The sequence below is a fragment of the Syngnathus leptorhynchus genome, chromosome 19, assembly GCF_054491065.1.
Source record: "Syngnathus leptorhynchus isolate UIUO chromosome 19, UIUO_Slep, whole genome shotgun sequence".
Taxonomy (NCBI): domain Eukaryota; kingdom Metazoa; phylum Chordata; class Actinopteri; order Syngnathiformes; family Syngnathidae; genus Syngnathus; species Syngnathus leptorhynchus.
Genome location: NC_141213.1, coordinates 2,875,650 through 2,890,600, shown reverse-complemented (window position 1 = coordinate 2,890,600; position 14,951 = coordinate 2,875,650). Strand labels below are relative to the sequence as shown.

General features: G+C 43.7%; 2 protein-coding genes and 2 long non-coding RNA genes across 14 annotated transcripts; 1 reads left to right on the top strand and 3 right to left on the bottom strand.

Annotated features, from left to right (window-relative positions):
• The first annotated feature begins 156 nt into the window (after nucleotides 1-156).
• Nucleotides 157-3,452, top strand: LOC147041651 (uncharacterized). 9 transcript variants are annotated; one of them, XR_015069151.1, is made up of 13 exons: nucleotides 173-1,060; nucleotides 1,117-1,153; nucleotides 1,252-1,294; nucleotides 1,368-1,400; nucleotides 1,490-1,529; nucleotides 1,624-1,754; nucleotides 1,825-1,907; nucleotides 2,083-2,123; nucleotides 2,193-2,253; nucleotides 2,327-2,405; nucleotides 2,492-2,542; nucleotides 2,621-2,690; nucleotides 2,769-2,884. It is a non-coding gene; the product is annotated as an uncharacterized LOC147041651 (long non-coding RNA). The 9 variants fall into 9 exon arrangements; XR_015069152.1 differs by having other exon boundaries at nucleotides 1,117-1,169; XR_015069158.1 differs by adding exons at nucleotides 2,995-3,061; nucleotides 3,142-3,452 and having other exon boundaries at nucleotides 157-1,294; nucleotides 2,492-2,690; nucleotides 2,769-2,892.
• Nucleotides 1,610-5,730, bottom strand: LOC147041650 (uncharacterized). Its single transcript, XR_015069159.1, has 5 exons — nucleotides 5,418-5,730; nucleotides 4,762-4,841; nucleotides 3,117-3,425; nucleotides 2,297-2,687; nucleotides 1,610-2,134 (listed from the first exon to the last, which is right to left on the bottom strand). It is a non-coding gene; the product is annotated as an uncharacterized LOC147041650 (long non-coding RNA).
• A 331-nt stretch (nucleotides 5,731-6,061) lies between these two features.
• gyg1b (glycogenin 1b) lies at nucleotides 6,062-10,884 on the bottom strand. Of its 3 annotated transcripts, none has more exons than XM_085938999.1 (7): nucleotides 10,723-10,884; nucleotides 9,560-9,695; nucleotides 9,316-9,490; nucleotides 9,090-9,252; nucleotides 7,463-7,589; nucleotides 6,768-6,972; nucleotides 6,062-6,432 (listed from the first exon to the last, which is right to left on the bottom strand). In XM_085938999.1, exons 1-7 carry the CDS (start codon nucleotides 10,727-10,729, stop codon nucleotides 6,244-6,246), a joined length of 1,002 nt encoding a protein of 333 aa, XP_085795125.1. In that variant the 5' UTR covers nucleotides 10,730-10,884; the 3' UTR covers nucleotides 6,062-6,243. The 3 variants fall into 3 exon arrangements, with proteins under 3 accessions (XP_085795125.1, XP_085795123.1, XP_085795124.1); XM_085938997.1 differs by lacking the exon at nucleotides 10,723-10,884 and adding an exon at nucleotides 10,587-10,689; XM_085938998.1 differs by lacking the exon at nucleotides 10,723-10,884 and having other exon boundaries at nucleotides 9,560-9,705.
• A 1,059-nt stretch (nucleotides 10,885-11,943) lies between these two features.
• cpb1 (carboxypeptidase B1 (tissue)) lies at nucleotides 11,944-14,811 on the bottom strand. Its single transcript, XM_085938985.1, has 11 exons — nucleotides 14,747-14,811; nucleotides 14,309-14,384; nucleotides 14,114-14,238; nucleotides 13,949-14,048; nucleotides 13,775-13,876; nucleotides 13,599-13,703; nucleotides 13,420-13,530; nucleotides 13,250-13,340; nucleotides 12,974-13,176; nucleotides 12,451-12,535; nucleotides 11,944-12,326 (listed from the first exon to the last, which is right to left on the bottom strand). The coding sequence occupies exons 1-11, from the start codon at nucleotides 14,809-14,811 to the stop codon at nucleotides 12,139-12,141; spliced, it is 1,251 nt and encodes a 416-aa protein (XP_085795111.1). The 3' UTR covers nucleotides 11,944-12,138.
• Nucleotides 14,812-14,951: the final 140 nt, after the last annotated feature.

The window sequence follows — 14,951 nt, the reverse complement described above, 5'->3', positions numbered from 1 at the left end:
ACCTGCAATGCAAAGCGTTTCCCCAGGCAACGAAAATCAACAACGATTTTCAACTCAAAGAAGCACCCCTGAGCATAAATTAATACTTCCGGATGAAAGCTATTGTCGCGCATCCTGGTCAAGTAAAACGTCATGGTGCCTATGCTCACCAGGCTTCCAGAAGTGCTGTAATCATTTGATCCATTTAATTCGACAGAACTTTAAGCTATGTAAAGTACACTACCAAAAAAAAAGGCCGGAGTTCTCCGGCAAAATGGCAGAGTGGTTTAAAACTTTACCCGATGTTCGGGAGACCATGGTTCGAGCCCCACACGAAGCAGTCTTTGAGCTAAAGTTGGCATAGTGTAAGACTCGAACTCGGTTCTCCCGAACATAAAGCAAAAGCTTTACCCACTACACTATTGAACATACTGCGATGAGTTGGTAATTTTGTAATTTTATCCATTCTCAAAGACTTATACTATGAATACTTAAAGATTTTCGAAAATCTTCACGCCAAAATGGTTAAATGGTTTATGACTTGGGTTGGTGTTCAGCAGTCTCGGGTTCGAGACCTGCTCGGGGCATCATTTTCAATTTAAATGGAGCTACATGCGAGACTCGAACCGGCCTCTTCTGAACTCAGGGTAAAAGACTTAACCGTTCGGCCATTCGAGATCTTAAGTGTACGGGTCGAATATTTGTAATTGAAGGTTACTCTGAACCTTTAATGTAAAGATAGCTTCATGATTTGTGATAATACAAACAAATGTTTGAATGTCAGGAACCAGGCAATGGTCAAGGGGTTAACGTCATTGCCTACGACAATTGCGGCATTGGTTCGATCCCCGGGCTCTCCATAATTTCTCTGTGAGATTACTCTCTCTCATTACTGTTGAGCGCTCGTAGTTAAAATTTTTTTTTTCGTATTTTTTTCCCCTAATGACGTCATCACAAAAAAAGTATAAAAGACGTCATGAACGCGACGATCATTCTTTCACTCACCTCTGACAGCGCCACGCCGCTCTGGTCCACCTGCTGCGCCGCACTCTTTTCCACAACAGCGTTTAAAACTGACAAGGTGGGTGTTAAATATTTGATAACTTTTTAAAACTAACTGCTTTTGTTCTCTTTCAGCGTCAAGTTGCACTTTGGGCGTGCTTCCATCTTGCAAGTATGCAAGCTAAAACGTTAGCTACCGTTTGCAGTTAACGTCTTCAACGACCTGAAACTGAACCAAAACTCATTTATTTTTTTATTTTTTCTTTACAGGTGCGTTTTAATGCAACGAAATAATTGAAGCATTTAACAATGGGTAAGTACATGATTTTGAAAACTGAAGCACGCACTGTGTGGAAACTAACTTTTTTTTTTGCACAAACATTTAGCAACGTCTGAACGACAGCGCCGTTTGGCCGAAGGTAAGTAGACAAAATCGTTTGCATAAATCCACGAGAGAATTACGAAAGTATTTCAATGCATTCGTTAATTTTCTACTTTCTGTCTGCAGGCGTGAGTCTTCAAAACGAGCCCGACATGGCCGACTTTCTGTGAGTTTTAGTAGACAAAGCGTTTGCATAAATCCACGAGAGAATTACGAAAGTATTTCAATGCATTCGTTAATTTTCTACTTTCTGTCTGCAGGTGCGGCGAATCTTCAAAACGAGCCAGACATGGCCGACTCTCGTGAGTTAAGTTTCAATCGACTTCTAATTGTTCCATTTCTCTCCACAGGCCTGCATGCGGAACAGAGGGACCACATTGACTGCAAAATGGTAAAAATATTTTTATTAGCAAGGCATCTTAACAAATTGACTAAATCTATTTTTTTTCCTTTGTCTGCAGGGTCAAAAATGGCCGACTTGCTGTCTGCATGAGACTCTTGCAAGTCTACTCTTGCTGAACACGTTGCCAAGCCCAATTTGCTCGTAAGGCAGAACATTTAAAAGAATAGTTGTAACGTTACCGTGTCGTTCAGACCCGCAAGCAAGCTGTGGTTGAAGAGAAGTCTGGTGCTGCCCTGAATTCTTCAAGAGTGAAACACGCACACGCCCAAATGTTTGACACGTGTATTTCAGAATGTACTTCCTTTTTGTCCACCAGGGGGTGCCAAAGGACCTAGTTTCTGCAGCATGAATCCGCCGGTGAAGATCTCCTACAAGATTTTGAATTGAGAAATCAAATCCAAGTCTTTGACCATTTTTTTGTTCTAGGTGGTGCTGGTGCAGGCCATCAGGAAACGTCGCATCAACTTCCTGTCCAACGTGCTGACAGGTGACAACTTACTACAATCTTGGCATTATTGCAAAGCACTTACCTGTTTTTTTTTTAATGACTCTCCCTGCAGAGCAATTTCAAGTAAGGATGCAGTTGGAAAATCTGCCACCTGCTGGCCAAAGGAACAAGCCCTCCGAAACCATGCAGAGGTTTTTCAAGGCTGCCTCCATTTTCAGAGATGAATAAAATTGACTAAATGGCAGCTTGATAGGTCCCTCGTTTGTGTTGTGTGCAGGTGTCCACAATGGAGTCTTTACAACATTTCAGGAAGTTTGCCTGTGCACCAGTGAGTGGCTGCTTCAGCGAGAGGTTCCAGTCTACAGTTAAAAATAGTCATTGTGTCAATGTTCCTTTTTCTTTACAGAGGTGGCAGATCCTGGTCCAGAAAGTGTAAGCGCCATTTGGGTCCGTGCTGCCTGAAGAATCCTCCTCTGGTAAGAGAAAGAAAGTAGACTACATTTTAACTAGCATGTTTTTTAAAAATGTTTCTTTTTTTTTTTTTTTGTGTCCAGTGTGGAGCATGATCAAGTACATAAGACGAGGAGCAGAACAACACTTTGGCTTCTTGTTGCTGCCTCAGTTCTAAGGCAACCTGAGAAGTTTTGTTTTTTTTTTCCCCCCTCAATGTTTCACTAGGTAAGCCAATTGAGAACATTGTTTCATTTACAATGGCAACTTGAAGTGTGGCATATTTGAAGACTTAAGTCTAATTTTTTTTTTTCCCCTATTATCTGACAGGGAACAAGATCAGCTTGTCATGCAGCTCGCAATACTGAGTGGCATGAACAACTCCACTTGCGCACAGGTACATTTAATGCCAAAACTTTCTGCACAAAATGTTGACATGACTCTTGACTTACTAATTTCTTTTTGTCTTATGTCCAGGCATTGAGGCGACACTCGTCCCATTGGCTGACCACTTCGCCACTCGTCCCATTGGCTGACCACTCGTCCTACTGGCCGACCACTTCGCCACTCGTCCCACTGGCCGACCACTTCGCCACTCGTCCCACTGGCCGACCACTTCGCCACTCGTCCCACTGGCCGACCACTTCGCCACTCGTCCCACTGGCCGACCACTTCGCCACTCGTCCCACTGGCTGACCACTTCGCCACTCGGCAACGAGCAGACTGCCATCCAACTTGTTGCTTTGTTGTGATTGTTTACTCTGCAAAAGAAATAAAGCTTTATTACAAAGAACACAAACTTTCAACTCTTCATTTTTCAAACATCACAACTTTCACTCATTGAAAATAAAACGATGAAAAAAAAAAAAAAAAAAAATTTTTCCCCTGCAAATTTTTTTTTCAAAAAAATTTCTGGGATTTTTTTTACGGATTTTTTTTCTAGTGAAAATTTTCAGAAAAGGGGTGGAATCCAGACTGGAATACTGCATTATGATTGGTTGAGAGCTCTAAAACTGGGTGGAGCAATGATAATACAATGCTATGATTGGTTGAAAAGTGGGTGTGGATATGCAAATGAGGTGGTCTGTGATTGGTTGGAGCTTTTAGTGGGCGTGGTTCATTAAAACGAAGCAATCTGATTGGTCAGATGTGCAAAAGCTGCATTCCGATTGGCTGTTGAAAAGTGGGCGTGGTTATGCAAATTTGGGCAATACTGTGATTGGTCAGGCTGAATTTGGGCAGAGTTAGGAGGCGGGGCAAAGTGGCACTTAGGTTTTGGAAGGCTGTTTTCAGCTTTGAGTTGAGTATTTTCCTTCAGCCACTGACCAGACCCAAGTCTTTGACTCTTCCCCTCCATCTCACATGACTCAAAGTGACTGCAATGGTACAATTGCATCACTTTGACTCATGTGGAGACAGAGAGAAGCAGTCAAAGACCAGTGACTCTCACCTCAAGGCTGAAAATTTGAGTCCATAGTAGTGGACACTTAGGTTTTGGAAGTGACCGATGGGCAACTCTCACCTCAAAACTTCAAACAGTACTTTGCCACTGCAGTGACCACCAAGCATGAAAGACTTCAAATGAGTTGAGGGCAAATTTGCTCATAAATCACAAAGACTTGCATTCCACTTGAACAATTTATTGAATAGAAAAGCAGTTTGAAAACTTTTGAGCCATCAATATTTTAGTTGCACACAAACAGTGACTGCATGGAAGCAGCTTAAGTGCTTGGTGAGCTCAGGTATGAATGATGTCACTTACTTCTCATGGCACTAGGGGGAAGGTGAGCACATGCAAACAGTGACATCTCTCACTGGGACAAAACCTAAGTGCCAGCTACTGCACAGAACCACCACCAAACACTTTTGCACAAGTTTTTCCATGACACTGACGCAAACCAAGTTAGTTAAATAGATGTTTCTGACAACTTGGTTTGCATCAATATCATGAAAAAACACATTCAGACAAATGTGATGATGATATTGTGCAGTACCTGGCACTTAGGTTTTGTCAGCTGTCTGCATGTGCTCACCTTCTCCCTGGTGGTGGAAGGTGACAATATGACGTCCCACAACCACATAACACTACCAACTTACCTCATGCATCCAATACCAGGTCCCTTGAGCATGTTTCACAAGAGGTCAGCTGCACCTTTGGTCCACAAACCTCTCCGATACTGTCAAGCAGGCAAATAATAAACAAAAAAAAACATGAGAAACATACATGATCACAAAGTGTTTTCTTCTTATTTCTAGATTAAATATTTTTTTTAGATTCAAGTCATACTATTCAAAGAACAAAGTGGTACATTTTCAATTTTCATGTGTGCCAACTTTAATCAAAAATATACTATACTTTAAGTTAAAATGCAAGTAAATCCACACATTTAAAAAAATATATATATACTTCCTACGTTGACAGGTAAGTTTAAAGGTAAATGCACACATTTTTAAAAAAATATATACTTCTTACGTTGACAAGTAAATTTAATACTTTAACCATTGTAGGGCAATTATTTTGTTTCCTTTCACTGTGGCCCAAACAATCTTGTGCATTACAACAGGACATTATTCATTTGGGAAATGAGCAATTAAAATGTCCATTAATAACATTTTGGACTCTAACTAATATTTTTTAAGGATCAAGTCATATATTACATGACCTTCAATATTTCAGATTAGGAGGCAAACGTTAAGGTCCACCTTTCTAGTCACCACAGGCATAAATAGTGGGGAGGGCATGTAGTACCTACCTTTGGAGATATGCAGCTAGATGACCAGCAGCCGACGTGGAGCCTCCAAGTCTTCAAGTTTGGACATCAACATTTTCCATGGAAAAACATAGAAAAACAAACATTCAAGTCAAACGCTTTCCTTGATTATCGATTGATTGACAGCCGAGTCACTGCTACTTGTGGGCGTGCTAGCTAACGCTCCACCTCTTGTTTCACGAGAGCTAGCGATTTTCCACTGAAGTAACGACTAACAATTATTCTCCTTTCATGTAATTGTTTACATGTATGTATTTACATATAGACAGTCAATTGAAAGCTTGGACAAGGTTTGAATTACTTACTCAAAACCCGAAATGGTAACAACCAGAAGAGGTGCTCGTTGAAGCGGAAGTGTACGGTAGCCGAGAAAGCTCAATTCAAATTGACACAAGAGCGCGTCTTTGACAAATGGCAGAAAAGACATTCCCACATCATGCATACGACACTAATTCTGATAATTAAGTCAACACGCATAAAAAACACTTGATGCGCTATATGGGAAATATCATTCTGGCAGAGCAAACCATTTAATGCTGCTATCTTTGGCGAGTAGAAGGCTGGTGGATGATATACAGGTGCATCTCAATGAATTACAAGGTGATAGAAAAAAAATCATAGTCAAGTAGTTTGATTGAAAAACATTATTATAGTATTTTATTTATGAAAGAAATCACACAAAAATAAAACTGCAAACAAATGATGCACCAATTTCAAGAGGGTTCTTGTTGCTGTAACATGGCGGCAAAGCATTACTTGGATCTAGATAAAGCTTCTCAATTCATTTCAATCCACTTTCCCTCCCCCCTCATTTGAGGAAAGTATCGAGCTTCCTTTTGATATTGTCAAAGGAGTCTGTCCCCATGTAGTCCGCCTGGCCTTGCTCCCATTTCTGTTTGCGTTCCTCAGAAGACGGCTGCTGCTCTTGCTGCTGTTGCAGCTGTGGCGGCGACAGGTGGACGGCTGCAGCTGCGGCCGCCAGGTTCTCCTCCATGGCCTGAGGAAACCAGTGAAAATAGCCTATGAGTCCCAATTAAGACACTTTGTAAAAAAAAAAAAAAGCATCAGAAGAAATGAATGCTGCAGAAGCTGCTGCAGAAGCTTGATGTGAGGTGGAAGCAAAGCCAACAAGCTTTGATTTGCTTGAGTTGAGCTTCTTCCATACCTGTACGCTGCCAAAAGTAACCATGTAGGGGAACTTTACGGGAAAATCAGGAACATCATCCACCACCAGAAATACATAACAACAATCATATTTACATCATCTGTCATGATTGAAACCAAGCGAATCACATTGAAAAAAAAAAAATAAAATACGGACGGTATAGTTACCTCACCGACGCATTCCGAGTGGAAGGCCCGCTCTCCGTATTGCTCTTGGAGCATCGGCACCACGCTGGCCGAGTACAAGGCCCACCAGTCCAGGAGGAAGGAGGGGTGCGCTCCGCCGGATATCCCTTTGCTTTTAGTATCCAGGCCGTGATTCCAAGGTTTGGTCTTCCCCAAAAAGTGGACCACCTTGGCGTTGGCGCCGTAGCTGAAAGGAGACCGAGTTGCATCAACGAATGTTTCGATTTGGGAAAAACACGCTTATCGGTCTTGCATTGCCAGGAAAAAAAAAAACAACAACGTGGGGGGGGGGGGGGGGGGGGGTTGCACAGCCACAAGAGTGGACGCACAATGACCTGGCTGAGTGGTAAACATAAAAGGTCTTTAAATAAACGGCTCTATTTGGGGATTTGCTATCAGCTGTTGGGGGTGGAAACCCAATCCGGAGTTGCAGCCGTCGCAATACTCAAGTCGCTCTCAACTCCGTGTCAGCGTGTGATTACCGGCCCGTGATTTGCGTACGCCTCGTCACGGCAGACACTGTCGTATGATTTTACGCTGCAACTTTATAAAAAGAACTCAATGCCCCCCGTGCCTCTTTTGTGCACCATTGACGGCTACATTTATCACCCCACCCGTTGCCCGTTCCAAATATTCAAGGCACCCGCTCCAATATGTCAGCAAAGTGGGACACATACTGCTTGAAAGCCGGTAGGTACGTATAAATGGCGATGCTGCTGAGGTTGTAAATGAAGGGAAGATGTTTTGAAATGTCAGCCGTGGCCCAGTCGCTGAAGAAACCGTTCAGTACTCCTTGATCTCCCCCTAAAACAGAAGGAAGGCATCAGGATTAGCTCCAAATCCGACAATTCTTAATTCTTCTACCTGCGCTATTAAAATCGTTGACATCTATGGAAGTATTATCCATATGATTCGGTATGATTTTCATCTGGATATGAAAGCTGACTTTTTAATACACAGTGTACATACAGTACATATATGCTGCTTCATTTCACAGTTGGCGGCCAGAGCTTTACAGTATGTGTCACACGAGCGTTACAGTTGACACCCAAGCCTCTTCCTCATCGTGGCAAATATCAAAGATCAGTGTGTTGCTAGAAATAGGAAAAGCTGCTTGCTATAAATTTATTCAATGGGAGGTTTGACAATAACCGATCGGGACGACTCCTGATGGATCCCAACATTATCAAAGTGCTCGTGAACTTTGCAGTTTTGGAGTTCTTGAAAGCTCCATTTGTGTCCAAGTAAGTGATTCAACTCCAAAGTTGTTCTTTGTCAGTTTCCACCCGCTCCTGAGGGCATCATTGCTTAGCAGGTAGCGTGCAGAGGTTTTTTTTTTTTTTCTATTGCATTTCCAAAATGACAAACAATCAGCCTAAAGTGAAAACATCCGAGCGGGCGCGCCCTGGATTTTTGATTAGTTTTTACCATTCTTCACGGTTTAATTGCATTTATGATGTTTCATGAGTCATTTTCCTTCATAAAAAAAAAAAAAAAAAAGAGCACACAAAACACATTTACACTCAAAGCATCTGTTAAATGTCAACGGGGGTGCGGTGCTCACTTTTAAAGATTATAACAGCTATAATGTCTTTCTTTGTTAATTGCCCTTTACTCCATTATAGAAGCCATATCCAAGTTCCCGTCGTGAAATATTCTGCAAATAATGCTTGTAAGTCATCAAGCGAGGAAGGTAGTTAGCGCCGGCGTCTTAATTGACTTCCGTTGCTTTAGAAAAGTTTCAAGCGCATCGTTTCATCCCTCATTTGCTTTATGGCGATGATACCTAGTGCACTTTGGTTTTTTTTTCCCCTGACAAAATAACATTATCCCTCAAGGGATGGGAATAATTCAGGTAACGCACCGGCGCCGATTTACTGATATTTGCAGTCAACTCAATGAACTACTCTCTTCATTAACGTTTCTTTCGAAGTCTGATGTCCCTGAAGGGGGGGGGGGGGGGGGACTGGGAATAACACGACCGTATCTCGATATTATTTTTAAAAAAAATGCTAGTCATGATATTGATATCCTGCCAATTTATTGTTGTGTATTTGGAGCCAGGCACGCAGGGAGAAGACACACCGGATCCCATAGCTATCTCCGTTATCTTTTAAAAATATCATTCATAATCTGTAGAGTGATGGAAAGCTTAAGTGCCATTCTGGCTAAAAGGTCAAAGCAGTTTCCAGTCATGTGTCAGCCTAGATGAAGAATTAAAAAACAAAAACAAAACACCAATGCTAATTTTTTGGTACACTGACAGTGGTAAATCCCCCCCGTGACTTGCGCAAGTTTGCTTACCGTCAAAGCTGCCGTGTTCTGTGCAGTACTGAAGGAGTTTGTCATGAGTCTCCACAGACGGACGAAAAACAAACACGCCCGAGTTGAAGCAGTCAGGCCAGCCGGGATCGGGGGCAGCTGACAGTTCTTCTCTGTCAAAGAGCTCGTCTATATTCGAAAGCACCTGAGATGGAAAACATGCTCAGGCACTTTTTTTTTTCAAATTGATTTAACATGCTTGTCTCACCAGAGTGTCTGCATCCATGAAGACACACTTGGAGTAATGTGTGAGCGTCCAGCAGTGGAGTTTAGTGAAAGTCACGCCTAATTCGGGCCTTTTCAACAGCTCCAGGTTAGCCACGTCGCCGCTATCGAGCACGTCCACCAGCCGAACCTCGTCGAAGATCCTCCTCAGCACGGACCTGACGGTTTTTCAAGCGTCAGACAACAACATAGGATTGATGATTGGGATGGGAATGGAGATTCCTTACTGGCATTCTTCAGACACCTGGGGTCCGATGAGGGCCGCCAACTTTTTGGAGGTTTTGTGGCGGCGCAGGGACTGGCCCAGAACCATGGCTCCCTTCGCATAGCTGTCATTGGTAGCCAACGTCACAAAAGCTTGGTCTGTAGGCATTGTAAATTCTTAAGCAACATTTCAAATGGCTCCCTTGTGTATTAATAACCTTTGAAATATGAAAAGAGTGTCAGCTATGGAGTTGTTGTGGTTGTTGTTGCTACTTTCGGATTGTCCCGTCACGGGTTGCCCCAGCGAGGCACGCACATGATTTGTCTGGCACAGGTCGTAATGCCAGATGCCCTTCCTGACGCAACCCACCCATTTTATAGCCGGGCTTTGTACCAGCTGTCAAATAATAGCAGATAATACGAAACAATACATCAAACTGCTAACCACCCTCTCTGACAGGAACATTTGGCATCCATTTTATTTGCCGTAAAGTGAGCGATGTCTTGTAATAGCACACAAAGTGACACCGAAATACAGTCGTAATTCTTCAAGAAATTGCCTCACATGTTGCTAGAATTATTTGTCAAATTGGATTTAAGGAACGTTAGGTGAAACTGAACAATAATGATCGCCACAACCCGACAACCCATGTTCAGTTGTCATGGCAACCAAATGTTATGTTACCATGTTATGGAACTATACGGGCTAGCAAAAAAAAACAACAACATTGTGTTATTTGACAGGGTTATGACGTCATAGCAACACAAGTAAAATGAAAATATTCAATAGCGTATTAGTCACTTTTGACAGTACCTTTTTTTTAAATTAACATGCAAAATTAAAGGAACAAATACTGCACATTGTTCAATTGTTTGACGTCACTGCGTCTTGTGACGACAGTACGAGTGATGACGTCAAATGATCGACACGCTACTGACATTTAACGTAAAAGAGATCACTTAAAACCTCTACACACATGAGTTCGAGTTTAAAATGACGACACGCACTCCACGTAGAAATCGCGCTTCGTCACTCCGGTGACATTTTACCTCGGCGCGTGGTTTTAAATTCCAGTACAAACTTTTCCATGCTCGTCTCACGCACGCACTTCAAGTGTCAGGTCTCGCCCCTTGGACAGTATCGCGTTATTTGGGAAAAAAAAAGTCGCGTTCCGTTGTCACATACCTGCCATGACTGAAGGAAGAAAGTCCAAGCTACGTCTTCGTAGCTTCTTGGACGCGACCACCGCACACACGCACGTACACTCAGGGCAGCTTTGGCTTGCAAACGAAAAGGAGCGACTAAATTTTACCGTGGTGCATTTATAGCAATGGGACAGTGGTCAGCGTCATGTGACTGGGAATGGGGGTGTCCCGTGTGTCCTGTCTCCTGTCCACGCACGCACACATGCTTCCAAAATTTGATTTGAAACCTTAATAACAATTCTAACACGAGCTTGTAACCCCAACTTAAAAGCTAATTAACTTTACCAGCCTTAATCACTTGCCTTGACCCCCTATGAATTTGTCTCCAGTGGTTGGAGCCGCTCCAGCAAAACAAAAACTACCCCAAATTACATATTTTTGTTTTATAAATAGAGTAATTAAGTGACCAGAAATAGCGTGATAATACAGCTCCGCAAATGATGCACAGTGACAGCCAAATGATAAATAGTAAATAGGGCCAATCTTTTGAAAATCCTTGATCCGATTCCACTAAAACTTAGAAGAGTTAATCTTAGATCCTTTTTTATTTTTTTTATTTTATATATACTAAACGGCTTCACATTGGAATGTGTGTAAAGCAGTGTTGCGGTGCTCTGAAAATATTTGAAGAATGTTGCAGTGTCGGACATATCAAGGAACCGTCCACAAAGTGGATGAAGCCTAAATGTGATGCTTTGGCGTCACCTTGTGGACACAAAGAAGTACGGCAAATGCATGACTTAGTGTTTCCCAACAGGTTTAGTGTATTTTACGTTAGAAAAAAACGGATGTACGTGTCTTCTGTATACGCATATGGAGTTAGTATTTGTTTTTCGTTTTGTTTAGGTACTACTTCATAATTAATATTTTTAGCTGCAAAATACAACGCTATATTTTTTGTTGTTGTCCAGTTTCCAAAAAAAAATAAATGGAAATGATCCACAGCAATCAGTTTTATTGGCTCACTTTTTTTTTCTTAAACTCCACAGAGGCCTTGGCTGACTAAATAAATGTAGTGTATTGTTACCCCGCCTCACCAAACTATATCATTTTAAATTGAATGCAGCGAAGCCTGTATAGTGGGCCCATTGTTTTTACTAGCTATACATGAGTGTTTTATTCTACATTTGTTCCCTCCTCCCATCAGACGAAGCAGCAGACACTCTATTATCATACTCACATAAAGCTTTGATTCACCACGTGGGGATGGATCATTGATTTTATTGTTCACACTCATCTTGACATTCTCTCAAGCACAGCAAGGAAACATGGCGGGTGGTGACCGTTCCCATGGATACGGGGGTTGGAGATGGCGGAGAGGTTGCCAGGGGCCAAGGGGGGAGGCTGGAGAACTTGTTGGCGGGGGTCCTTTGCTTCTCTGGTCCCGCTCAGTTTTTTAATAGAGGTTCTTCTGCACATAAGCAGCGATGTGCTTGACGGCCAGCATGGTCTCCTCGCACGTGGGCTTGATCTGAGACTCGGGGAGCAGGAAACCGTAACGACCGGTGTCACGCAACTCAAAGGTGAAGGAGTATTTCACACCCAGGTCGTAGGCCCAGTCGTCAGAGCCTCCGGCGGCCGGGTCTGAGGGAACGTAAACAGACAGAGACAAGCTTTGTATACAGAGAAGCTAAGGTTAGCCTAGCATGGTTTTGGTCGAGAGACAACTAGACTGTCAAGCCTTCCACGGTTTGTCAGTTTTACTCACAGATGGTCGCTGCACCAGGTCCACTGGTGTAACGGGTTCCGTACAGACTGCGAAGAGCGGCAGAAGCTCCCTGAGCGATCTTCAGCTGCAATGAATACGTAGGAGAAAAGAAAAAAAGACACGAGTCAGCATGTTTTCTACACTACTAGAGATCAGGAGAAGTTTGCACCGCGTTTCTTCAACTTTGGTGGATCAGAAAAAAACAGAAAAACACGCACTTGAATTTACGAGTGGAATTGCTTGCAAGTTAAGATTTAAAGATGGACGAGAAGCCATGAACTCAATCCAGATGATAACGGCAAAAAACATGCACGTGCAACGTATTATTGCGGAAATTGCGGCGGCGCCCGGCAGGAAATGAAATCAAGGCACGCTCGAGAAATGAAATTCCTCATCTGCGAGTCTTCTTTTGTTCTTCGTCTCCTTTCGAATGTCAAAAAGATGGCCAAGCATTAGCGACTGGAGGTACGAGTGTAAACGAACTGGATCCTCCCAAATGAGAGACAAAAGTTTTGGTACTGACCAGCTCGCTGTGGTGAGCAGCCAGCTCGTACGTGTACGAGTAAGGGAAGAGCAGCAGCTGCGAGTACGAGTGGATGGTAATGTAGGCCTTGATGACGGACTTGTTGGCGCGGATGAAGTCGGCCACATTCTTGACCTCAATCTCCGACTCGGGTTTGTAGCCGCAGAAGGTGTCGCTGCAGGGATTGCTGGAGGCTCCGATGGCTGAAATAAAGACCTTGATTGTCGTCTCCGTTGACACCTAAAAGTGTGTCACCATCATCTTCATTCTACTCACTGCACCAGCCGGCGTTCCAGTTCCTGTTAGGATCGGCTCCGATGCAGCTGGATCCAGATCTCCTGGAGCGGGTTTTCCTCCACATTCTGTTCTAAAAGCATTCAGCACAAACACAGTCATCTTTTTTTTGTGGTGGTGGTGGTGGTGGGGGGGGGGGGCTGGCCACATACTCTCTTGTGGGTGTAGTCATAGCCATCAATGTTGAAGACTGGAAGAACGTAGACGTCCATCTGGTTGAGCAGGTTGGTCATCTGAGAATCTTTGCCGAAGGTGGACAAAGCCTGAAGACACAAAAGCGTTGAGGATAACATTCGTCATTTTGAAACCAGAGGGGTTCTTTGGCTCGGACCTCTTTGACAAACCACTGGCAGAAAGCGGGCGAGATCCACTCCCTGGCGTGGATGCCACAGTCCATGAAGATGGCGGGCTTGGCGAAGTTGGACTTTCTGCCGAGCTAGCGTGGACAGACAAATGGTCAGATGAGATCGTGTTCCATGATGAGATCTGCTGCTCAAAAGGCCTGACCTTAAGGAGAGTCATGGGGCGTCCCTCGAAGGTTTTCCCAATCACCTGCTTGCTGATCAGGCTCGGGTTGGAAGAAGAAATGGATGCAATCCATGCTTGGACCTAATAGAACAAAAAAATTGCAGATTGAGGAGAAAAAAAAAAGCTACAAAGAGGCATTCCACTTCTTCTTACCTTGTCCCAATTGTTGTAATTGGTGTAGCTGTGGCTTCGGGGTGAAGCTTTGTTGTCAGCCTGGTCCTCAACGGCAGATTGCAGGTCGTCGATGAGCACCCTTTAAAAAAAGGCATTTAGCCCCAAAATGCTAATGCTAGCTTGACGGGAGAATTAGTCTCTTACTCATGCTCCATGTCACTTTGCAGCAACATGGTGAGCACCATGTCCTGGTACAAAGCGGGCACACGGATGTCCACGTCCGTGTCGATGGTCACCAGCTCGACACTCTCGGGTTTCCAGAAATCCACCTGGCAAAAAAAAAAAAGACAATCGTGCTTCAGCTACAGCGATGAGGGTACGTAAGAGTTGAAAGTCTACCTCGATGCTCTGTGCCAGGTTCTTGATGAGGGTCACATGTTGGTCCAAAACTGGTTTCAGACGCAGCACTTGTTCGCTGGAGAGAAATTGTATTCATGAATTTATTCTGGAGAAAACTCTTCAAGCTCAGTCAAACTTGGATAAATACAAGAAAAGGATCTCGGTATGATACGGCGATGATAAAGTGCGTCACAGCGGGGCGTAACGAAGACCTCCCGAAGATGACAACTTTCTTGTTTGCCACCGCATGGAAAATTGCAATACTCCAAGTTGATGGGAGGCTAATTGAACTGGATCAGAAGCCAGCGCCAGCCGTGATGGATCGCAGCCACTTGTCACAGTATGCGGCACGAGCAAAAACTATGATTTGCTCAGCGTGTTTGGTATGGAAAAGAAAAATGGAATTGTCTTTTCGACAGAAGATTTGGGAGATGTTACCCGTCGAAGCGAGCGATGTCCGCCAAGGCCACGGCGACCAGTCCGAGAAGCAGGAGGATCCTCATGATGGCAAGTCGGGCTGACGTGGTCGCTGTGAGGCTCTTATAAGCACCCTTGACCCCCGCCCCCCCCCCCCCCCCCTTGTCATTTGTAATCAGTCCCGACATGCATAGGTCAATCATTAATACAACCGAGGTGTTGAAAC